General features: G+C 26.6%; 1 protein-coding gene across 5 annotated transcripts; it reads left to right on the forward strand.

Annotated features, from left to right (window-relative positions):
* The first annotated feature begins 15 nt into the window (after nt 1-15).
* Nucleotides 16-26043, forward strand: LOC113551587 (trafficking kinesin-binding protein milt). Of its 5 annotated transcripts, none has more exons than XM_026953911.1 (13): nt 16-52; nt 1409-1513; nt 1809-1916; nt 22044-22120; nt 22268-22472; nt 22626-22939; nt 23228-23535; nt 23615-23782; nt 23854-24070; nt 24142-24422; nt 24484-24791; nt 24861-24976; nt 25039-26043. In XM_026953911.1, exons 4-13 carry the CDS (start codon nt 22070-22072, stop codon nt 25324-25326), a joined length of 2256 nt encoding a protein of 751 aa, XP_026809712.1. In that variant the 5' UTR covers nt 16-52; nt 1409-1513; nt 1809-1916; nt 22044-22069; the 3' UTR covers nt 25327-26043. The 5 variants fall into 5 exon arrangements, with proteins under 5 accessions (XP_026809712.1, XP_026809708.1, XP_026809709.1 ...); XM_026953907.1 differs by lacking the exon at nt 16-52 and adding an exon at nt 939-959 and having other exon boundaries at nt 25039-25326; XM_026953908.1 differs by lacking the exons at nt 16-52; nt 1409-1513; nt 1809-1916 and adding exons at nt 5234-5448; nt 6300-6658.
* Nucleotides 26044-27560: the final 1517 nt, after the last annotated feature.

Genomic DNA, 27560 nt, shown 5'->3' on the forward strand with positions numbered 1-27560 from the left:
CATTTGAGTAGACAAGCCTCGAAAAAAACCTGTAGCGTTTATACTTTAACTGGTAATATATGTTAATTTTACAAGAATTATTTTAAGGGTGTAGACATAATAATTATGTATAAAAGTTGTCTATAGTAATTATTATGCTTTTATATTCAAATATCCTATCACAAACCATTTTGATTTTGTTGCTTGTTTGGTTCATGTCCAAAATGTATAGGTGCCAAATATCTAGTGCATTTTGTGCCGGTATTTTTAAGCAACAACGTCACAGTCTGTCAGCGATTGACGGTGTCTAAACAGTTTCATTTACATGTTTAATACAATTTAATTGGCTCCTTTAATTTTAATTTTTCTTTTTTGATAATCAAAGTACGTAATACATATTTAAAATAGTGTAAACTCTGCATAAGAGCTGGGGATAAAATTATAACAACATGAATGTTGATTAATTTTCAAATATCTAGTGCACAAAAGAAAACTGTCTGCATTTTGTAACTGGAACTAATTCTGATCAAAAATTTCCACTTCATTGACTTCATAACCGTATTTTCTCTAACATAGCCATATGGAATGGTAGTTAAGTGTGTGTGTTCTTTCATATCATCTATTCAGTTTATTTAAGAAATAATTTGTAATACTGTTAAAGGTACCATGCTTCCTTTATGTTTTACCAGATTGTGTGGTCGTAATCAAGGTGTGCATAAACAAATTTACATTTTATGTTTTTTTAAATGTTTTATAAATTGTATTAGATTTTTATGTTTTCAATACATCTACTTAGGCTTATTTTAGTGTTGATATTCGAAAAAAAAAGAATATATTAATTAAAAAGAATTTGGTAGGTTTTTAATTATTTGAGGCAATGTTTCCTTGGCCTGACGATCATGTTTGTCGACCACGATTTAAAAACAAAGGGAACAGATTTGATCAAAGACAACAAGACATTTTAAATACTTGGGAATCAGGTAGGTCTGTTAAGTAAAAAATCAAGTGTTCAGTGACTAAATTGTTTTGATTTTTTGATTTACATTAACAGCTTTTGTTTAGGAACATATGACTAAATTTATAATCTCATGTTGAATAATTTATGAAAATGTCATTTGTACTAGGTAGCTGCTATACGTCACAGAATTTGGACAAACACCAATAGAGTGTCTACTTAGTTCATAATTTTAAATGATTTATTATTACTACTTATTGCTTTGGATACTATAGCTTACTTATTTGCTTTCAAATTGATTCTTTGGTTTAAATTAGCAAACTGTTTTGTCACTAAAATTATTACTAACTAAAATAAACAAATTTACTAAACACAATTAAAATATATATAATATTCAAAATCTTCTTGTTTCATATTTTATACAAATAACTTACACTTAACATACTTAGTTATGACCATTTTTTTTTTTTTTAGAAATATGCAATAATGATGAACTTCCAGAAGTTGAGTTAATCAGTTTGCTGGAAGAAACCATACCACAGTACAAATTGAGAGCAGACACTTTAACCCAATTTACTGGTAAAAAATTCAATTATTTGATTTTTTTTTTTTATTCAATACTATATTAACTATAAATTCTTTGTTAATGTATACATTAAATTTCCATACAATTATTTTAATTAAAAAAAAGATATAATTTAGTATGTATATTGACATTTTGTATACTTGTATGCACATATTATTAAATACATTTTTAACTTTGTGAATATTTTAAATTTTTAAAAAAAGAACCTAAAATAATATATCTATAATATTTTATTTTATTCTATTAAATACGCCAATTTATTGTTATGAATATTTTGTACAATTTTAGGTTATGAAAATAAAGATTGGTATATTCCAAGTCCAGCATTAAATGAAGACGAAGTTGATACAGCTAGTCTTTCAAAAGAATATATTCGTGAAACATTAAACTATTTTCGTAAGTATATGCAATTATTTAGTATAACTTTAATATTAAAACTGAAAAGAAAGATCGATGAATATTGCTTATGTTACTAAATAATTTAAATAATAGATTGAACTACATGTACATGTAATTATTTGAATTCTATTATTTAATTACTTTAACTACTTCATTACAATTGCTAAATATGCAATTCGGTGTATTAAATGGAAATAAAAGATAAAATACTCATTAATATTGTGTATTGTATTATTAAGATAAATAATAGTTATTTATTTCTTTTTTTAAATTGTGTGTTATATTGAATAGTAAATGTTTATATTTTGCTTTTATTATAGTAGGTAACTAAAAATTATAAGTTTAAGAGTTTTGTTTTAAATATAATTTTACTCGTATAAAAGTCAGTAAAATAAAAATAATTTGTTGACTTAGAACATACTTGAACGTGTGGTAGTTCCTAATTTTTTTAATATAGTGTAAATTTGTTGGAAGTTAACAGTTATTTATTTTTAGTAGTAAAGTCCTGGGTTTGTATCTTTATTTATGTCTAAGAATATAATTATTAATTATTTACTGTATTTTTTGTTTTGTCTAATGTTATTATATACATTTATAGAAGAAAAAAATGAGGCGTATGGGTATCCAGTTTAACTAGTTTTAATTAAAATGTTTCCGTTTTATGAGTTGATGAATGTAGGGGAAGGAGTTCTTTTGCCTAGCATATCGTCTTTTGGTTTCACACTTTAATTAGGACTAATTTCATTTGTATTTTTGTTTTTAAAAATGTTAAGTTTTTTTCATATCTAAAAAATTATACTTGATCAATAAAAAATAGGCAATTTTTTTATTAATGGTTATTATAAAATTACTCACTTTAGTTTATTTTTTACAATGATAATTCCTAGAAGTAAAATTCTTAATTTTTGTAATATTTTTCCATTTTTATATTTATTAGATACTATATAACTGGGCGCTCGGGAATTGGGCCACAATTAGCTTTTTTTAAAAAGGTGTACGGTAATTAGGCCATTATTTTCAACGATTTTTATCATTGTATCCGGTAATTGACCAAAATTTCATTTTAAATTTAATTTTAAGATAAGTTTTATTGGGAGTTTAATCAGAAAAGTAGAAGCATGGAACATTAAAAGCCAGAAAACGAACTTTTATTTGAAAAAATGATATCTTAATAAAATTAAAAAATACGAAGAAGGGAAGAGAGATAGATCTGCATTTGTAAAATCTGTATCATATTATTTGAAAAAAAATTATAGTTAATACAGTTAGATACATACTTGTATATTTTTGTGTTATACATTTATGGCCCTATCTCAGGCTATAATATTTTAAAAATGTAGATTTAATTTGTGGCCCAAACTCAGGGTACTGAACGGTATGTTAATATTTTATATCAAGCAGGTAGATAAAATGTGATCCAATTACCGATTGCCTATATAACTTTATATACCTTCATTGTTGTTACTTAATTAATAAAAAAGCTAGATAGTGCAACAGAAATTATTTTTAAGGTATCATATCAATATTATACGTCATAATTAATTACGATAATATTTATGAATAATACGTTTGATATTCACTCATATATTTTTTAAGACATTTTCAAGTACGTAATTTCATTTTTGTAATCATTTATTTATTCACCTCTTATTACGGGACTAAATATCATACGCAATGATATTTTTTTAATATTTAAATTGTAACTGACAAATGATAGAAAGGCTCTAAATAAATAATATACATTCTTTTTTTGAAAGAAATGATCTTTTTATGTATTTTACATGTCATATACTTTATAAGTTTCATTACATTTTGAACTACGGGTAAAATGAAACCAATTCAAACCATTATTACATTTTATAATAATAATAAAAAAACGAATCATTTTACTATACTTTCGGGTGACAAGCATGAATACAGTACTGCAGAGTTCTGTGTATATATTTTGTTCATAAGAAGCCGTACAAATGGAGGGATTCAAATTTGTGAATCGAGTTTCTCTCACAAGGGAGTTGCATGTTCACCCCAAATAATAGTCCTATGGTCAGCTTTCTCTCGTATTAAATTTTATCAGTCAGGTTGATGAAATTCGATGCTAACGTTGTACATATTATTGTATGTACTATGTATTTTTAGTCAGACCATCTGTTGTTGTCAAAGTGCATGCTATTTTATTTTTTGACTTTGTTGATATACATACATAATAACGTGTTGGCTTAAATGTTAGTAAATTTTGTTGTTCACAATACGTATTTTTATACGCGTTGGATCTTGGATGTATCCAATATCTTAACAATGTCTTATTAAATTTCATTTTTGTTTTGAATTATTGTGCCAGTAAGTAGTTATCTAGTACCCACGTAATGTAAAGTTACATATTGCTACGACAGTTAGTACTAAAAGTTTGGAAATACGAATTGTGTGATTCGTGTGAATATATGATTTGTTTTAAAACGTAATTATTTCAATTTTCACAGGTAAAGGATATTATTTAAATGCTTAAAGTGTATATTGATAAGTGATAACATTAATTACCTATATTAAAATAATAATATAATTAGGTACCTAATTATAAAGTTACCAAGTCACTTGTATACATTTTGCCGTTTTACCTACCTATTTTCTTTTTGTAATAAATACGTTTATGTACCTATACATTAAAATGATCAGCTTTTTTATTTTATTGTTTAAAAAATATTATTATTGTTCTATTCTTACTGTATACTAAAGATTTAAAATTTTATTTGTGAAAAAACTAGTGTTATCTGTATGATATCTAGTATTAATATACATAATTCGTAGTATAATAACATAATTTAATGATTACCTATTGAAAGCGATCAAAATATTATACCATCAGCCTAAAGTATTGCGTTTGTTCTTCAAAAATGGATAATGGCTAAATGACCACAGGATTGGCAAATAAAACAAAACGTGATTGGAATAATGCAATGTGAACGAAAGGTTGTTTCACGTTCACATATGAGTATGAGTAATTTTGTTGTGGGTAGAATGATATACAACATAATAAATAATAATATGTATTACAATATTTCATGTTTATTACTCTCGAAAATGTAAGTAAGTTTGTTATTTGTATAGGTACATCATTGTTCACCGGCATTATAAATCTATTTATCATGGTTGGTTGTTAATATTATTTACTAAATACGATTGCCCGTTAGGTTATTATTAAATATTATTGGTGAACGTACAATAATTATCGTGTTCTCTGCATCACTGCTACGTTATGGGCTGGGCTTTACTCTCCGTAGTGGCTCTGTGCCACCGCAATTTTTCCGGCACCTTAGTCGACCGTGTAATATTGTTTCGTGTGTGATATGTTATGTGGTGCCCGAAGTGCGTTCCGAGTTCCGGTGTTTAAATTCTTCAATTCTTGAGTGTTTTTTTTTATGTATTCAGTACGATAAGTTATACAAATTAAAAACTCTTTCGTGTCGTTTATTTTATCGGTTATGAAAGTTTTGTGATAATATAATTCATTTTAATTATAATTTTAAATATATAGGTATTTTTATATGCATTTTTAAATTTTATATAAGAAGTGAATGTTAGTTTGTTATTGCTGGTTTTATTATTTTTAAACAGTATTGATAAATGTACACGTACCCGAGCACAAAATCGACTTATACTTATAATTACGAACAGACTTTATTAAGTTAGACTTATAACCTGTCACACTATCAGGATGTTAGAAATATAAAACAATATTAAATATTAGATATCAATTATTATTTTTTGTGAAAACAATTTATAGTATTTTACGAAAAAACATCCATAATCTTTTCATAGATTAAGTTGTTATTTGACCTATAATCATTTAAAAATATCAAAAAAATGTGTGTGATGGATTTCATTTATGTATTGGAGTTGCGTAGTCTCGTTTGATAGCGAGACGACGATGACGACCTGACCCATGTGTTAATTATACATGTATAAAAAGACGTATACATATTGAATGAAGCACGAGCATATTAGAATCGGTTAGTCATGCGTAGTAATTTTGTAACACGTGAGTAGAAAACTATATAGCCTTAGAATATATTCTAATGGTTTTTTTACTTGAATGAAGTATAATGATGTGATAATTATTGTTTACAAGGAATGTTTTCAAGAAATTGTCAATAGGTATAAGGTTTTAAATAGAAATTTTCGACAATGTGCAATTATCAGTAGTTTAGACTTTGCTTTTGGACCGTAACAGTTATCAGACATATTTCATAGATACGAATTATTCACATAATAATCTAACATTAAGTACATATAGGTATAATATTCACAGTTTATAGTATTAATTTTCGTTTTTTTGTACTCGGTTGCGTGTGCGTGCATTTTTATAAAATGTGTATTTTAATTTAGGACTACTAATTATTGTGACAAAATGTGATAAATATCCGTAACTTATAATGAAATGAGTATCCGTCATGACCATGAAGATGTCAACCGCATACAGCTAGCGACCTGCAAAAATGACGGACATCCCATCGATTTTGAAAATGTCGACCCTGCAAGTGCCGAATCCCTGTGTGACGGCAGTGAAGACTTTTGCGGAAACCCGCTGGTGGTTAGCTCGAGTACGCTTGAAACACAAGGTGAATCACCTAAGTGCATGTATCACTTATTGTCGCCAACCGTGCCGGCCAAAACACCTGTAGACCCTAGATTTTCTTCGGAGAAACCACCGCGGATACGAATGATATTGCCGGAGCTCAATAGAGGTAATAAACTACTACGGCACAAATTCCCATTTTTAAGCGTGTTTAATGTGGATTTTAATTTAAAAAGAAATGCTTAGTTTAAAAAATAATAATAATAATCAAGTTGAAATTTCATAACAACATCGTTATTATGTGTATTTAAAAATTTACAGTAACCTTTAATTTCAGTGTACAATGTTAAAAATAAAAAAGTTTATAATTTCACTGCATTCGATAAGTTTAGTTTTATAGTAACTGGACAACATCATAATTTATGAATTATATTAAATATTTTCAATGTCAAAATTATTTTGTGTACTTTCCATTTATATGTTCAACTGCTCAAGGACTTAAAAACATTAACTTGATTTCGATATATATTAATAGTTGTATACTTCCTTCATTCCACGTGAAAAAACATACTTTTATTTGCTGAAAATGCTGTATTTAAAATGTAACCAGACTAAAATATAATTTATGTTATAATTGTATTTTTAATTTATTATTAAAATGTATACAATTTTTCCTAAATTATTCATTTGATAACAAAACGACTAGGTAGTAAAAGTTATAAGCTGCAGATGTATAACTAAAATTTAAAATTTAATTTATTGTTCAAGCTTTATATTTTTTTATTGTTCCATTTAATTTCAATAGTAAAGTAGCAAAGTACCTTTTAACCTTCACCTCTGTTCAATCGATTCTGATGGAAATATGAATCATGTTGTATTATATATATTGTTTAAACTAAAAACTAAATTATACATATACAATAATATTTAAAATAAAAATTGTATAAACAACTTAAAAGTATTTAATAGATGTTATTTTATCTCATCAATAATTTGTTTCGTGTTCTATGTCAATTACGCGTCAAGTTTCCGCGACTGTAAAAAGGTTGTTTTTTAAATACAATCAAAGTGTCCCAGATCTACAAGCGCATAAAATTTTGTACACAAATAATTTTAAAGAATGAAAAATGAAAAATGTATGTGAAACTATTAACTCGTGTTCCATTTGTTTCTTTAAATAGCAGTCTAATACTCTAATACTGTTATAATCAAATCTAGTGAATTACCTACTTAAATTTGTTATTACTATGTGAGAATGCTTATTATGATATGTTATCTCTATTCACGTCTAAAACATTAAAGTAGTATATACTATAAAGGTAAATGTAATATTATAATAACAACATTAACAACGATATTTAGTTGGCATATTTACTACATTAGAGGATATTACTTAGTTAATGTGATTCGTGAGAACATTTAGTAGTTACGTTATTCTTTTAAAATGGGCCATATAATTCAATTTGTATTACATAACTAAAAGTTTTGATTTAAATTTTTATCTTAAAATACGCCACAATTCTATTGTTAAAACAATAAATAAATCTTAAATAAGTTTCTCTATATTACTATGAAATTAATTCTGAAAGCGTTATTATGAGTAAATTTACTTAAGTCTAATACTGCTAGTATAATAAAATTAAAAATATCGTTTAAAACATTTAATCAACTACCTAATTGTTTTTTTTTTTAATTTTTACTCAGTTGATTTTTTTGAAATTTGATTAAACATTGGTGTCCAGCTTCAGTTTATTGTTCGTTGTTGTTGTGGACAATAACTTCATTAATATTTTGTTACTTTGTCAATATAGTTTGTTAAAAATAATTATTGTTATCACATGAAATACAACCACGGTCCACGAATACAATAAATTCTACGCGTCTATATGAGTTTAAAAAATATTTATATTTAAGTGTATGATAGTATGAGTATGTGATCTGGAGATACTAGATTTTACGGAGATTTTAATTGATAATATTAATATCGTTTTTAATTCATTTCAACGATAATAATATCGAAAATTTAACATGGTTTAGTAAAATTAATTATATAATATAAAACATTTATTTATGTAAATAATTAATCGGATTTTTTAAAATTCTTACATCAATAATTTCCCCGTTTAATCATGTCTAATTACAAATTTAAGTTCATTTGTAATTAATTAGTTACAGTTCTCAAACGTTTAATTAATAGTTGTAGTATGAAATGTTTTAATTGTTTATTAAATATCTAGTCATCTAGTTAAAACACTCAATATTATTAAAGAAACGTATTCACGACTAAAGTATTGAATTTATGTTCTGTATTATAAGCTAAATTACAATACTAAATTTCTTAAAAAAAAATATTAAAATTGAAATAATTTTTTAAAGTTTTAAGCACACATTGACTTCAACGCAGACAAAGGTTTTTGTCACCCTGTGATTTTTTCAAACCGCATGTAAATTATAATACCAAGTGTGTGGCATACTATATGTGGTATGTCCATAATCCATGTATTAATGCGACTTATAAGTTATAAATAATTATATTACAATTTTGATCTACTTTACTTTGGGTGGGATTTTTGTGCGCCTAGTATTTTACTAATATTATACTTGTCTTGTACGTATGAATTTTAATGATAATGCTTACTTGAAAACTGATTTATCGGAAATTGTTTAAGTATAGTTAATGGATACTAATGTGATTTATTCCAATTATTTAAATCCTAGTCCATATAGTTTAATATTTTTGCTTGATTAATTAAACTTAACATAAAACGAATGGATAATTCTAGCGGCACAAGTGTTTTGAACATCATAATAAACATTTTGGTGATTTTTTAAGTAAAATCTATTGATCATCAAAAAAAAATGTTCCTTAAATTTTGAGTTATTGAATAGTTTTTTGATAGTTTCTACAATATTCGTAGGACATTACTGCGGCCTGTATACCAATACAATAATAAATAAATATGATTGTGTTTTAACTTTTCCCATGGCTATTTGTTCAAAAATATTGTTTCCGTTTTTTTGTATCGGCGTATCAACCGCACTTAAATAAACCATGTCGGATATCATGATGTTAATTTTCTTTTTATTGTCCAATCGACTGATTTATATTTAGTGAATACCATTAACATTCGTGTTATAATTAATTTATGAAACATGAACTGTATTACGTATCACATTTATAACTATAATTGATAACGGCATTCATATAATATTTACCACTGTTTGATATTGAAAATAGTTCAGACGCACCGCAACTACAGCGCTTTTCCCGGAGAGTTGCGCTGTTGTGTCACACACACCACTCGACGAATGCGGTGTGATACTATGTTCAGTCTTGCACGCCCATTCGCCGTGTTATTTTTTCATATCGGTTTCGTTTTGTAGTTTATATCTTATTTATTTTCAGATGTGTATTATTTTTTACGCATATTACAATATTTTGGTGACGTCGTATAATATAAACAATTTCTTTTAACTAAATTTTATGTTTGCATTACACTCTTATGTTTTGTATTCAGCAATATATTAGACTAGTGTTATTACTTAGCGTTATTGATTCGCGTATATTAGAAGTGTATGTACTCATCAAACGTAATCTCTTCGAAGAACTCTCTAGTATGTTATGAATATTATTTAAAATATACGAAGTTGATCAAGTATCAACCTTGGTTTATTAAATATATTGGTGTAATGATACATTATTGATATATTTTGAAAAGCTCTGATGTCTAATAAATAGTTTTGTTCTTACTTCGATGTATTCAAGTTATATAAAATTTAGCATTATATAATTTTATTGTTGGTTTTTTCTTATTCGTGAACATAATATTTATAACAATGTTTATCGAATCTATATTATTAATCACGTAGTCCACTATTTTATGTTAAAAATAAATAAAAATTAAAAACTAACTTTATATTAATAGGATGCCATACCCGCATGTGTTGCCTCTGTCTTACTAACGTACATCATAACATTCATAACAAATTTTCATTCAGAGAATACATTTTGTGATATTAGCTTTAATATTAGAGTAAATTTACCTATTATCAAATTTAAAGGTAAGAATATTATCCAGACAAAGACATATGATTTTATTGATATTATTATTTTAAAGTGAGTTATGAACATTTTAAAGTTTCAATATTTTACATAGCTGTAACTCACTTTAAAATAATAATACCATTAAAAGCATATGTCATTGTTTAGATAATATTCTTACCTTTAAATTTGATAATAGGTAAATTTACTCTAATATTAAAGCTAACATCACAAAATGTATTCTGCGAACGAAATTTTGTTATAATGTACGTTAGTAAGACAGAGACAACACATGCGGGTATGGCGTCCTCTTAAAGACAAGCGTACAACGTAGTAGTGATTTTAATTATTATTATTATAATAAATATATTATTGTTCATTATACCTATATGAGTAGTTATCACTCATTATAATCTCCGTTAATAATCTTATTTTTTTGCAGACAATAAAAAATAATTACTGTAAATTTTTAATGACTTACTTTTTAAAATTTAAATACTAGTTATTGTTCTATTCAATAATAATAATGTTAACGTAAGTATTCAAGGTGTAAAAATTCCTATAAAAAAATATTAATTTTTGTCAGAAAAAAATATGCTTATAAGTTCTTCTACCATATTTTGTTTGTTCTAAAAATTGTAATATTGAAGTCTTGAACCTGTCATAAATATATTCCATTGCAAATTTTTCGATCATGCGGATCATTAAAAACCTTGTCCTAATATCGTTTAAAACTTTGGTGGGGCTAAAAAAATAATTGTTTTTCATTTAAACAGTTTGATTCAATGTATATTTTTTATTAAATATTTATTTTTCGATGCCATATTATATATAGTTAAAAGAATTACCTTTCCACGTTTATTGTGTTTTTTTTTTCATGTTTATAAATCTGTGACAGCTGATGTGTCCTATATGAGCTGTGGCATCGCCATCACCATCTTAACAATAATATAATACAATAACGTTATACTATATTTTTGTGTATAGTGCGAAACCTTGTGTGGTGATATATCGATAAGGATTAAGATGATTGAAAAAAGTTTTCCTGTTTTTCCTTCAAGGGCGCTTTTTTTCGTACTACCAAGGTCACGATAATAGAGACGTTTCAAACGTCAATTTTACGCTTATTAAATTAAACGCTCGAGTTCTTATTTTCATTTTTTGTTATAATTTTGCTTTATAATAATAATATTATATCGAATGTTGCGATCCAAAGCCATTGTTTCCTATAGTATTATATATTCTTATGTACAGTGTATCTTAAGTGCAGTAATCCGTAAATGCAATTAAACGTCCATAGTGTTCGCTTGCAAGTGTAGGTAAATTAATCAGTTGTTGGCATGTAATTTTTTAAATTTTCATCTCGATTTAATTGAATCGCCTAAATATATAGGTTACGTGCATGGGTTTGAAAATTGTAAATAACAACCAATCTTACATATATTACACGAATTGTTAAAAATTCCACTTTCATCAGTAGCATTCAATTAAAGCGGCGACCCCAGTGACTTGACACGGTTTTTACCCAAATCTGTAGCGATTTCACATGTTGTTTTACATAGTATATGCAGTTCAGCGTATTGAATTAATTGTTCATAAAATTATCAATTTATCTTATAATCTATCTTAAATTTAAGATTGTACTATCTGTGTTATGTATTCCAATATGTAGAGTTAATCACTCTTATGTTTTCGTTATTTGTTTCTTTGAATAAAATTATCGACACCACTAGCACCATCCGCTAATTAGTTATTGGGTAGCTTCTAAAAAAACCATGGAATCATCTTTACAACGTTAGTATATTATATAATATGTCATCAGCAGACTAAGTTTCTTCATCGTTTTCCTATTTGGAGCTTTTCAAAAATATCATTATTTTATTGTGTTTGTGGTCCTTCAACCGAGTCATTACTCTAAAAATACAATAATAGTATAGGTCGACCGCGTCCTTGTTCACGTCGTCATCTGTCGCGTGTGATGGTGTGCCGTAGTCTGTCTTTAGCCGTCGTTGCAGCCGCCCAGTGGCGTTTTCGGTCCGGATCCCGTTGGTCATCCTCAAAACCGGTCTATCGTGGAGGGCCAAATTGAACGTGACTCTGTCGAGTGTTTGGAGTACGACGACGAGTTTTGCTGCAGTAGCGATGACGATGACCGGCCGCTAGCACGATGGTTGCATTTCGGTCGCCGCGATGCACCACAGCCGCCTCGGCACTCTGTCCGGGACGACGACGAACAGTTGCTCGTCGAAGGTACATATGCCCCTGTACTTAAAACAATAATTTATTATATAATATTAGGTTCTATTGTCGATTTGACTATATAACTCAGTGATCTTTCTTATCTATTTACGTATTATTTATAATAGACCTCTATCGTGATGATTACGAGAAATCATATGAGCGTGTTTTAAAATTCCTTCAACAGTAGGTATTAAGGGCGTATTATTTATTACATATTATTGTGTATGTAAACTGTTGTGTGCAAGTGCAACTGATAGTTCAGTTGTCGTATACGCACATTCATTAAGCTCTTATAAATTAAAATACATATACATAGTAAAAAATATTAATATTAGGTAGGTAGTCACCTTAAAATCTTAATCATTTATTCATTATTGTTACTTTTTGTTACAAGGTCAAAATACTAGTATTAATTAGTCAAATCAATAATAAATACTAATTGATATTGATGTTAATAATAATAGCTAATTAAAGACAAGTTATTCGTACATATTATATACTTTATAAATTATAATATACTTAATAAAGTACGTACGCGTTTACTGTTTAGTCAACTGTGCAATTTTAAAACTGCGTTTGCGGTGGAAGCCTACATTACGATCAAATTATAGAAGAATGTAATAAGTAATAACGTTACATTGAACTTCTACTATAAGACGTTTTACTGTTGGTTTTTATAATTATGTTTTTATAGATCATATCCTTGCAATTTTTATTATTAAAAAATAATGAAAAAAACTTCCATTTTCTGTGTATTATTTTGGTTATTGGGTTGATATATTTAAATATATTTAATCAATGGTAGTATTTAAACATCTATATTCATACTATACAGTATTCTACGGCATTTACCACCTTATTTCTATATGATGTGAGACATAAGTCTTTACAACCAGAAAAATAGTTTTATTGTATAGTATAGGTTCAAGTTTATCTCTTAGTTCAATGTAACAAATGTGTTAAATTTTAATTCAATGATATATCATTGCACATGAAAAACAGCTCAACAAAGATAGTTTATCTGCAGCCTCTTATTTTTTAGAAATAAAAAATATTTATAAATAATAATAATATTTATATTTATATTTATTTTATATTTATTTTTTAGGATTTTTTTTTATATTATTATAATTTAATTTTCAATTACCTAGTAATATCGTACCTAAGTTGAACTATTATTTTTCAAAACATCGCATTTATTGTATAGGTAATAGATTATTATTATTTATTAATATTAAAACATTGTGATTTATTTATTAACTCAAAGGTTTATACCGACGTACTGTTTAACGATGTAAACAATTTCGTGATGTATAAATGACTTAAAATTAGTATGAACTATGGACATTTTGATTCGATACAATTATTGTTTTACACAACAATACATAAATATAAAACTGGTTATTATAATTAAAAACTTCCAAAAATATTGTTGTTTATTATTATTATTATGTACTATGCAGTTTGTATTATTTAACTCCGATTCAAAAATGATTTAGGAGGGGGGGATATTATGGCATAAATCAATAAACTTGATTTTTGCGGTAACCAAAAATAATATATATATAATTGTATTATTGAATATAGGTAAATAATTTAGTTCTACTATTTCCATGATCTTATTTTAATATCTTATTTATTTTAGTTTCGTTTTATCATAAATATTTATCATTATAATAACATGGTTATCAATAAATAATTTATAATAGTACATTAATTAAATTATATTTTTTTATGATTAATTTAATTATTAATTATTAAAATCACATTTATGTAATTTTTATAATATATATTATTAATAGCTGTTTTATATTTGTGTTTTTTCTATAAAAATTACTTCAAACGGTATAATACAATTTATAAGCTAATACAATTTTTCTAATTAAATATTTAAGTTAAATCTCAAATTAGTAATTATTGGGTCTATATACAAGCAAATATTTAAATATATAATATATGCAAAGTTAACAACGATAATGAACTGCACAGTACTATACAAATAATTTAGTTCTTTAAATTAATATTATAGTTTCTAAATATTCTCGTATTTTCTTAAAGTAGTATTAAAATGAATCAAAAATTAAATCTAAACAAATTACCTTTACACGTTTTTAATTTTAATTTTTTTTTTATTTAATAAAACCGCGGCAACAATGGCCATTATTGGGTGATATTCAAAATATTAAATTGCATACCTATTTCAGATGACCCTATTTATGATTAGATACGACTATTATGTATAGGCACCTTTACATTGTTTATATTTTATTTGATTATTACATAATTACTAGTGCTTAGAGTAATCAATAAAATAGTATTAATAATATATTACTAATATCAATTAATAAAAATGATTTAAATAATTATAATTTACGTACCTATACTTATACTTTCCAACTATAATTTGCAAAAGAAAAGTATCTATATCGAAATAATCCTAATTCAATTTTTAAAATAGTAGGTTTACTACAAATTAAGTTAAATTACAAATTTTGATCTGAGTTTGTTATTAAACTTAAATTAGTAAATCAGATGTAAGAGTAACTATAGAATCAGAATCTGAAAATATATACTTTTCAACGAAACATGTAGGTTAATTATACATTTTTTGTGCAATATTTTCTGTTTTATAATTTTTTCTAATACACCTAGGTTTAACTTTTTTGTATATATCACCCACTTAAATAAACCAATTCTAGTTTTTATCTTAATTTTATTTTTGAACCTCCAATCATAATATGCAGCATATTTTAGCTGTTACTAATTTTACATACTGTATTCATATTTCATATTATTTTCTAATTTTCTCGTTAGTTGAATTATTCAGACTATTGAATATATAATTTCTGTTTAACAGAACATTTTTCTAACATAATAATTTTGTTTAAAAAACTTCTTAGTTCTTTCTTTTTTGTAATGTAATGTGGTCCATTTATAGAGTATACGTTGTAGTTAACGTTTAGATATGCCAATAGTGTAGTTTTATAAAAAAATAAATAACACGAAATCGTTCATGTCTTAAGTTTATTCTATTTTATAGTGTTTCGTGTAATCAATCCTAAATTTATTATAGTAAGTATTAATAATAACGAAAAAAAAGTTTTTCCCGCGTTTTTTAATATATTATGATGTTCGACTTTGGTTTATTCTAGTTTATTGAAATTTGCTTTAAAAAGTATAAATCATATTTATGGTTTGGTATGGAGCCATGAATTTTTTTTTACACATTTAAAAATAGTGACCAATACCGTTGAACTATGTGTGCGTGGGAGTTTTATCTTTCCGCATTTCATTATTTGTTATGATCATTTGATGATGATTTTATCATTTTGGTTTTGCTATGAACGGAAGTTAACATTTTCATTTGATTATTTGTGTATAAAAATAATATTTCATACTGTCAACATTAGTGAGAATGCGTTTCCGATCAAATACTCACAACAGACACAACTCGCGAGAAAAAAGCCTTTCACCCGACTGACCGGTCATGTCACGTTTTCATTGTGATTTGTGATACAATTTTTTTCACCGAGCCATTCTCTGTATAGCGGGTTATTACTTATTACTCGTATTATTATTTTTATTATTATTATTATCATCATCGTCAATTCTCCCGATTACTGTTAATAATGTCATGTGCAAATGATATTACGCTATCATTTTTTTTTCAAACAATCGTTCATGTTTTGGCATTCAAATACCACTTTCGCGCGTTTATGCACGATTTAACTCTTTCGATATCTCTAGAGCTTTTACTTTTTGTGCCTGGAGCAATACCGGTACAGTGCTGTCTTATATGTGTACCCGACAAACATGATGATATAAGATTTGTTAGTGTATTTTACCGGCTGATACACATTTCAACTACAGGAAGTTCGTAAGAAGTTCTTTTGTTTCAAAAAAAAAAGTTCACCGGCCAAAACCACTTATTGTAACTTAAACAGTCGTACCTGAACGATTTCACTAGGTATATATTATGCAACGGTAAATCTATCTATATTTAATCTGAATTCCGACGCCAATTGACCTAATCGTAGGTAGTTATTTTACGTATTAGTATTTCTGTAATGTGTAGTATTATGACAATCACCGCGGAAACTAATGTTATAGATGTACCGTTTTTAGCCACACGTTTAATGATGCAAATATTGCATATAATTTTACAAATTATCGACATGCATTGTTTTATTGAACCTATGTTTTAATTTTTTTTTTTTAATACTAGGTACTGTTATGGGTTGATGATGTCGATATAATTAAAAATCGCACACTGTTCTTCATCATTAGTGTTGTATAATAATAAGTTAGATTCCATGTATTTATAACAGAACTTGTAATAGATTCTTTTCGAATAGAGTAGATTTACTATGTATGGTTACTAGTTAGTAATTATAAAAACCTCATCCCGTTCTTTAAACACTAAACGAAATAAATATAAATACATAAAAAAATAACCTTATCATCGACAGTTAATGAATACTTGTCTTTTGAATTAATATAGATACATAAAATGGTAAAAAAATGTTTTTGATTTACGAAATCGTTGAACTATATCTATGTATTTGTTATAGGTAATAGCCAACACATTTAATAGTATTATGTTGTATTGTAGTATATGTATACCTAACAAATATCGATTTATTATTATGTTTCTGTTTTTCATTACTAAGGCAATGTAAAGTAATAAATCATTTACTTATGGTGCGTTTTTCATACAAGAAGTTCGTTATTTTCCCTTTGTAAACAAAACAATTAACCATTTTTTCAACTATATAAATATAAAATAGTATAATAGTTATTATTTTAGGTGGTAACTATAGCATTTCTACAAAATAATAATAGAAACAAAATATTGTTTATTATAAATTTATAACTTATAAGTGAATGAATATATTTCTATTATTATTATTTAACATATTATATATAAAAGATAGAATTTGCATAAACATACCTATATTATTAATCAGAAATGATCTTTTAGTATACTTATTTATATCAAAGTGTAAACTTATGAATTATGAATCAACTAGTACAATATATGTATTCGTTATTTTTAGATTTTAATTTAATATATTTTAATATATTTCCTAGCTAGGTATATTCTACAACCATTTTATTACCTGTAAGTTTAGTTATCCGTACACAGTACCGATTATTATAAATTATAAATTATTATAATTCATTGCATTCATACTCAAAGAAATTATTTACATATTATTTTTTGTTTATTATACAACACATTTAATATTAGATGATAACGTATATATATAAAAAAAAACCTCATAAACAGGACAAGAATGTCAAAGCTTTTTTGAAGAATACCTTCTAAATAGTATGCAATTGGAAATTTGTCTTGTTTATTATTGTGGGTTGACACTTGTATGACATGGTGCGTGTTGAGTTTCAAACACTAAAGTATAATTTGGCATCAGGGCATCTATACCTACATATTTTCTTGCGCTTTTTAACAATCAATACAGAAATATTTATGTTCATTTTGGCTGTTTTTTGTCAATTAACTGTCATATTATATTGTATTACTATGTGTAAAGTATCTTATATATCTTATACTATTTCTAATTCAATTTTTGGTGAATTGTTAATTTTATATTTACCTACAAAAGTACAAAATTTATATTTTCGCCTTAATTTATTAACAATATAAATATATTTAGGTAAACTTAAATCATTTAAATCAAATATTATTACGTTAACAGCTACAGAGGAAATGTTTAATTTTATCTTAGAAAAAAGATATGGTCATTTAATATATTATTCATAAAACTAAAGAGAAATTTATAGTTGAGTTTTTAAATAATTGTCTTCATAGTTCATAAAACATTTTTATATAATAATTATTAAGTATTTGTTAATAATTAACTAGAGTTTAAAAAAAAACCTTAATTACGTATCTACTACAATTTAAATATGTAAAACCTGCATTGATGGTTAAATGTTATCAATTATACCCACGTATATATAACATACTTTCGCTTCTAATTAATTTTAACGTGATTTTGTATTTATGCATAAATAAATAAATGTATTATACAAAATATGAGTGTAAGAAAAAATAATAGTATATACTTATTTTTGATGTCTGATAATAAATAAGTTTTATAAAAATTTTAAAATAAAAAACCATAAATAGATTAGTGGTGGGTTTTAAATAAGTACTAGTCATTTAACAAAAGACTTATTATTTCAAAAACTACTAACATTTTTAAAAATATATTTTTTCTGCATAATTTAAAGTTATTAGAAAATCATAAATTTTCAAAATAAAAAAATATAATAATTAATGAATGTTATACGTTAAAAATAGGTAGATGTCATCCTGTATTATTATATATATATAGATACACTGAAATAGTGTAGGCTGTAACAACTAAATAGACTAACCAATGTAGGATGTAGTTAATTACCTACGGAATTCGTGCTGATTTATAATTACCATATATTAAATTTAATAAAAGCTTCATTTTCTTTTCCACGTTTAATAACTTTCATATTTAAATTATTAAATAGTATATTATTTGGTTTCGCATTATGTAATACGTAATTATCATACTACATGGTTTATTTCGTTTATTAAAAATGTTTTTGGTACTTATCATTTTTTTCTGCACATTTACTTTAGTATATACAAAGGGGTGTTTTCCCGTTTTTTCATTTTAAGTATTTACTTAATGTCCATAAATGGGAAATTAAGTGGCCTACATTGTATACATACTGTACACATATTGCACATTTGTTTCTCTCGTCATATTTGTGATTCTCGTGTTACATCATTGCATATTTGGGTTAGTTTTTAATGTATATACCACATATTATAACCGAATAACCAGAGAAGTTGAAATTATTTGCCAATTTTCCATGTCTTAACTTTTACCTACTACTCGTAAAACATATACGATATAACTGTATCTATATTTTATATATAATATATATATATATATATTATTCAAGTATATGGTGTTACGTTGATAAAAGTTATTTTTTAAACATACATTATAACTGATTTTTATTATTTACGTAATCTGTTTTCCGGTGAATCATTATAAAAATCTTAGTGATTGTCCGTGTGTATGAATAGTATTCAATTACGTGTATCAGTGACCAGTCATAATCATATTAACTATGGATTAACACATTCTTGTGTATGATTTCAAGGCGTATGATGCATATAGCTTCTTTTATTATTATTTCTTATAATGATAATTCATGTGGTACATATGTACATCTACAATACGTTATGTGTTTCAATTGTTTATTTTACGGCCTTTGTTGATTATTTATTATATTATACTATTTATTATAGTATAACACCTTACATGGATCTATAACATTTCTTTTGCCTAGTGTATTCATAAACAACTTCTCATGCTTTCTATGCTATTTACAATGTATATATTATTATATTATACTATATTGTATTAATGTACAATTATTTTCAAACTATTGTTTTAAATGAGGAAATACGCATACACATAATGTTTATTCGTGTATATCGTGTACCTATATATTTACAGCCTTGGATTTTCGGTCCGTTTGAATTTGTGCTCGACGAATTGTCTAATTTAATATTTGTTATAATGACAATAATAATATCATTAAATTCATCTTTTAAACATCACTATCATTAGTGTCTATAATGTAATTATTTACGTAATTTATTCAACTAATAGATGTATTTACTTATAGATATTTTAAATTATAATTGAATGCATTATTATTTATTATCGTTAGGTAGTTACTATTTAAATCCGATGACCTAAAATAATTTCTATTATTATTTCATCAAAAACTTAAGTATATAAATACATTTGATACTAATTTTTAGTACATATAGGTACTATGACTGGTAAAAAAATTATATTTAACCCAAATTCAATTTCTTTTTCACACACAGTAAACAATTTTATTATAAACATTAATTTCGATTAGAATTGTTATTTATTTCTTACTGCATTTATTTTATGATATGTAATAGTTTACTCTATAAGGTTTCTGATAATACTTTATTTATTAGTATTTAATAGTATTTATTTTTATATTTATTATTTGATCATATTTTGTGTACTTAATAAATAATAACTAACCTTGGCAAAAACGCGACACGCGTTTATATGCACATGTATTATAGACTTGAAAATTATGAATTATTATTTTATATTTTCATTATCTTATGGGTAAAGTTTAAATGCCAAACTCTCGTAATTATTCTATTGTTTTAACACAGTATTATTTAATTTCGTAGTTATGACATTTCATGTATAGTATATTTTCATTTTTCTGTTGTGTTTAATTAAACAACGTAATTATATCGCTTATATGAATTACGTTAATAATGATCCTATTTGATGACATTTTAATTGTATATAATTTGAACGCGCCTACGTAAAAAGTTAAATAATCAAATAACTTTTTACGTGTTTAAAGTGTGATCTTTTCAAAAATTGGGATGCAGAGAATTATTTTAAATGCTCTGGCTTTCTGTAAGATATTGACAGTTATAATGGACCAATTAATCTGCTGTAGTGATTTTGCAGATTTTATAGTTTTATTTTGACTTCTTAACACTAGATCCTAACCTGGTACCCCAATGTTAAAATACTCGTTATAATTTTTAGTAGTTTTTACTTGAAAAATGTCTAACGAATTAGAAAAATAATCTATACTTTATAAGCTTATATAGAGTAGATATGTTGGATACTACTTAAATTATCGGTTCCACTACTTTGCTTATCTTAACTTTAATCCATGAAAATATTGTATTATTCGTTATTTTGCATCAAAATATTGAGAAAAATATTTTGCTTCAGAATCATCAACTCAAAAATATGGATTACTGTATAAATAAAAAGTACAAAACTTCCTGTAATAAAAAAAATAATACTTAATTTTCAAAAACAATAACTGACTGTCATAACGAGTTATAAAAATATAAACATTACTTTGTACAGATCGAAAATGCAGTTTCAAAAAATAAACAAACAGACTCCGGGTGTACAGACGCCCGCTGAAGCGACAGCGCGTGCGGATCAATAAACGTATTTACTCCCCTTTAACCACCACCCTATTCGTTGCTTGAACACCACCCCTTTTAAAATATCAATTGCGTCACATACGGATAAACATAGTAGTGCTAGCGCTTATCAACAATGATGACGTCGAACTATCTTTTCAGTTTATACAAACATTTTGATTAATTGTCATTTGTTGTTTATTAATTTATATTATATATATGTTATTGTGATATATGTTTCAGTTCTATGCAGCAACCGCGTAAGCCAAATGACAAAAACCTATAATGATATCGAAGCAGTAACCCAACTATTAGCAGAAGTGAGTAGAAACTTTTATATTGTACATTATTATACGATTGTTTTTTTTTAATAATAATATGTATGAAAATAAGTTATTTTGATTTTTGAAATTTTTGTATCGTGTTTTTAACGTTTCGTAATTTCGTTTTGTTTCTTCATTTAACAGAAAGAAAAAGATTTGGAACTAACTGCGCGCATTGGCAAAGAACTTTTGACCGGCAATCAGACGCTTGAAGCCAGGGTGGGATTGCTTGAGACAGAGTTGAAGACTGTCAACGAGCGTTACACACAGGCTTCGTACGAGCTACAGAAAAAAAACGACCTCATCAAAATACTTAGCAACGATGCCGACGAAACCGGCTACGAAGCGAGTGAGTATATTTTAGTAGTTTTAAATTAAAAAGACAACCGTTAGACAGTTTAAATATTTTTAATCAAAAAATAAAAACCTTTAGTCTACACCGAAAGATTTGCGTTTTATAATATTGTTAATGGTGTTATTTCTGTTGTTGTTTGTTCTTTAGATGATGATGCGGTTGAAAACGAAAAGTATTACGGCGTCAGTGTCGGTTATTTGCAAACGCGCCTCAAAAATCTTGAAGACGAAAACCGTACTTTGCGTGGTGAGGCCAATAGACTTGCAATGGAAACCGACGAGGTAGAAGCTAAAGAAGCACAGCTAATGTCTGACTTTGCATCTCAACTCAGTGTCACGAGGTCTGACCTATCCGTCATCATGGAACAAGCAGACAAACACAGGGACGAAAACGTAACACTACATAACAATTGCGAGTTTTTACGCTCAAAATTGTCCAGCATCGAAGCGTCGTTAAAAATCGTATGTAATCTTATTACTTATTAGTATTCGTAGTTTAGTTTCTAGTGATGTTTCAAACCCTGGTTTTTAAGTTGGAATTCGTACTGAAATTTTTAAATAACTGAAAACTTCACATATTTATTAAGTATTTAAAAATAAATTTTACATTATTTAAAATACTTAAGACTAAATCAATTGTTATGTTTAAATGTTTTATATTATAGTATTGTATATTAGCCAGAAAGGAATGTAATTCATTTTTAGTTATGTATTTTCGTGATTATTTAATAAAGCTTTATAATTTTTCAGAAAAACGACGAGAATGAAGAACTTATGGCCATGTTAATGTTGGCTAGAGATACACAAAATGAATTAGCATCTGAAATTGTTGAAGTGAAAAAACAATACGAAGAAGCGCTTACCATGCTTCATGAATGTCAAACCGAACTCAAAGGGTATAGAGACAAACACATACCACTAGCTCGAGCTGGACCTTTATTCACGTCTCTTCCCCCATATTTGAACTCAAATGGGCTGCACAGTCATGGTCATAGTTCTTTGGAGAGCTCATTGTTTTCTGAACTCAGTCTGGACTCAGGAATATGTACAGGACGAATGTAAGTGAACTATTTTGGTTGTGGGTACACTACATATACAAATATACAATATACACATTAATGTTATCACTATATTTAGGTCTGGAGCGAGTAGTTATAAGAAGTCTATTGGAATGATGAAGCTGACATCAGCTATGGAAACAAGTACTAGAAATTTATCCAGGCAAACAGCTTACAATGATCTTACTGAGGAATCTCCTACTCATAGTGATTGTGATGATTTCTCTGACACCGATTCATTTATTATGTAAAATTATAATTTTTGTTTCTAAATTATTGGCATGGAGTTAATGATTTTTTTTATGTAATTGGTTATAGTGAACAACCTGGTATACCTGGTGCTCCCGGATCTGAAGATTTAGCCAATGCCTTGAAACGTCTAACTCCAGCATCGATAAAAGCTCGACGTGCAGCGTTAGGATCTGGTTTCATGTTTGCTGATCCTTATGACTCTGCTGATACAAGAACCCCTGATTCGATTATGTCTACTGGTAGCATAAGTTTGTCAACTTGGAAGACACCAAATAAATTACAGGTGATTTATAATATTAATATATATTCTCTAACACCTATATTATTTTATATGAATTTATATTTGGTATACAGTTGGTTAAACCGATGCAAGGCTCATTTACGCTACAACAGTGGAATGCTCAATCAGTCCCATCTTTGAGCTCTATTCTTGAAGAACAACCTCAAGGTGTGATCAAAAAGTGTGATTCGACTGCTCCTATAGCAGGGCTTCCTCAAACTTTTAGACTTGATGAAATTGAAGAAGATGAACCTAGAACACACCCTGGAAAAATGTTTCAAATGTCCACCCACATCACTACTATTACCAATTCCAGAGTCATGCATCCAGATGATGGTACAAGTCTAACAACCAGGTAACATAATATAACTTTATGTTTTTGCTTTGAGAAATTAATATTTAATTTTAATTTTCAGTGTTCGAGGTAGTGCTATGTCAACTGCAGTAAATAGCTGTGTCAATAGTCGAGTACCTACCAGAGAAACTACACCTATGTTATCTAGGAGAAATTCAACTACGACATTTTCTACTAATTGTGGATTAGCAGCTATGTTAAATGAAAGGGGTATTAGGGCAATTACACCTTCCGCTCTAGCAACACCTATGTTTTCTACAACAGCTACACCTTGTAACAGTCCATACGGATCACCTGGTGGATCTCCAGATCGTTCTCGTTCACCTTCGCCATCAGACTCTCCGTACTCTCATCCATTTGGACTACCTGGTAAGTTTTATTGCTCATTAATATTTTTTTTAAATATTTATTATTAAAACAATTTTTTTTTTCTTTTAGGATATTTAATGCACAGTGGTGCAAAATTGTTGAGAAAGACTTTGACAGGCACTGAAAGAGGAACAGAACACCACAAAGCTCGTAAAACAAAATCACTCGTAAGGCCAGACAAAAAGGTAAACAAATAATATTGTTATTTCTCTAATTGTACTTTTTTTCACATTTTAAATTGTTATAGACATTGGCTGGAATTCGACTTGTAGAGACAATGAAACACTATATACCAACTGTTCCACCAGATATGTCTGGTCATCCTGTATTCGACATCGGAGACTGTATTCCCCCTAAGCCTGAAAATGGTGCACTGCAAAGAAGACTTAAACAATTGGATAGTAGCAATGATGGTGGTGGTCCCAGGCTTCGTATGGACTTGGGTACTGTAGGTTCTTCAACAAATGATCCTCAACCTTCACGAGGGACACTCATCAGTTCCATGTTTTTTGCACGCAAAGGAGGGTTACTATAAAAATATATTTAAACCTAGTTCTCTTTAAATGTACAATGGTACAATGTTAATGTTTAATTTTATTCTTAATAAGTTACAGTAGAAACCAAAAGCAGGCAAATGCTGGTTTAAAATCTACTCAATTGACCATATTTAAGAATCAAACATGATTGCATAGGTTTTTTTTTTAATCATTAAGTATGATTCCCTTATGAACCCTTTAGTTTATTCTAAATTCCAAAGTATTAATATATTAGGTATTTCCAAAAAAATTCACGGTAAAAATCCTTAATTTTTTTTTTCAAATAATAGACAATTTTTTTTCTGATTTAACCAGTAGTAGCAAAACTATTTTTGTATATTTATTACATAAATAGTTAACCATTAAAATGTTATGTATATTAATTATTTAATAGTCGTGCTATGCTCATGCCTATAATACGCAAATAACGTATTCGAGATGCTTTAAGGTGCTATATAATTTAATTTATATATATATATATATATATATATGTATGTATTGTTTTATTTCTTATTTAAATAAGTCTTTTTAGACTGCATCATGTTGATCATTTCAATTTGTGTAGCTTTTACATAAAGACTTATGCTTTTAGGCAAATGATACCTGGAGTTTAATTATTATTTAATTTCTTAATTTTCTTTTTCTTATTCTGCCTGTGGTCAAACAATATTCTATAAAACCTGACAATATTATGATTTTTTTTTCAATTTACTATATCTGACCAATATACATTTAATCTCTTATTCAAATCTTATTTAAATTTGAATATTAAAAAAAAAAAATATTCATTAAGTCGCACAAAATATTCAATAATAATTATCTATTATTGTATTTAAAATTTTAAAATTAAAATCATTAAATAAACAGTCATTTTTTTTTTTATTATTATTATTATTATTATTATATTAATTAAATTAATGTAAAAATTAGTTATTTTCATCTCGACCAAAAAAAAAAAAAAAATTATTGGTGCGATTATTTATATCTTTATTATTTTTATTAATTTTTGTTTTTTAGATAAGTTTTTACTATTAATTTTATGATGATTAAGTTTATTTTTCCTTTTACCAATTAATTCTCTTACCAAATTTTCTCATTTTTTTTTTGTTAAGTTTGTCCGGTTTTCATTGCTTTAAAGATCAAAAATACTATTCGATCAATATTACTTTAAAAAATATAATACAATATTGTTATTGTTTACGATATATAAGAATGAAAACTGAACAAGCAGATTGTTTTAAAACCAATTATCCTTTTAGTTTGCTTTAAGTTAATATCAAACTCAATTATTTTGTTTTGAAATTGTTTTTTTTTTTTTTTATATAATATCTTCTATACTGCTCACTCCAAGTGACCGATTTTAGAATGCGTTATACGTACCTATATTGTACATACATTTTTATTTATTTATTATCATGTTGCGCATTACCTTGCCGTAATAGTTGCAAAATAAGTATTTCTGTGTTAATGTTTCTCATACGCATATGGATACTTTTTCTGTTAGCGTAAGAGAAAAATAAAACATGTCTTTTAGTTATGAATGTTGTTTATTAAGCGATGGAGCCCCGAGGTTCGATATATTTATAAAAAAAAAATATTTTGACGAGACTGAGTTAGTATTCAACCAAATTTTGTAAATTTACTATATTTTTAATTAGTTATGTTAGGCAAAATTTTTTTCAACCTGTAACATCCTCTTTTATTTAGGTTGAAAAATTGTATACTAATAGTCCAAAAAGTGCAAATGGTTACACTTTAAACATGTAAAATCAACCGTTGTGTTGTACTAGTTGATAAAATAATTTATTCTGTATTATGTAATTATTTTTAGCACTAGCTGAAATAAATATAAAGATGTATTTGTTGACTGAAGCCAGACAATAACTGTGTAAATTATATTTCATTTGAATTACTTTCCTTTTATCCATACCTAATCTATCGTATTATATTATATTTGTAATAGAGAAGAAATAAAAAACATCATAATACAAAATATGTATCAAGCGTTATTGTATCAAAATGGTAGAATAATGATCATTAGTAGAGTAAGTATTTTTCCGAATTTGCATATTTTTTTATGGTTAATTTTTGATTTTTAAGCACATGTTTTGAAAGTTTTAGTGATAACACTTAATTATGATTTATTACAATAAAAGTAATAAAACAATATTAATGGAAATATGAATTTATTGAATTGTGTTATAACTTAAATAATTAAGAATACATACTATTT

Source organism: Rhopalosiphum maidis, chromosome 2 (assembly GCF_003676215.2).
Source record: "Rhopalosiphum maidis isolate BTI-1 chromosome 2, ASM367621v3, whole genome shotgun sequence".
Classification (NCBI taxonomy): domain Eukaryota; kingdom Metazoa; phylum Arthropoda; class Insecta; order Hemiptera; family Aphididae; genus Rhopalosiphum; species Rhopalosiphum maidis.

What these genes read in the sequence shown, in the direction of transcription:
- LOC113551587 (XM_026953908.1), top strand. Translation starts at nt 6,352, where the DNA reads ATGAGTATCCGTCATGACCATGAAGATGTCAACCGCATACAGCTAGCG. An exon ending in AGACACCAAATAAATTACAG is followed by an intron (nt 24,071 to 24,141) that starts GTGATTTATAAT and finishes TTTGGTATACAG; the next exon opens with TTGGTTAAACCGATGCAAGG. An exon ending in GGTACAAGTCTAACAACCAG is followed by an intron (nt 24,423 to 24,483) that starts GTAACATAATAT and finishes TTTAATTTTCAG; the next exon opens with TGTTCGAGGTAGTGCTATGT.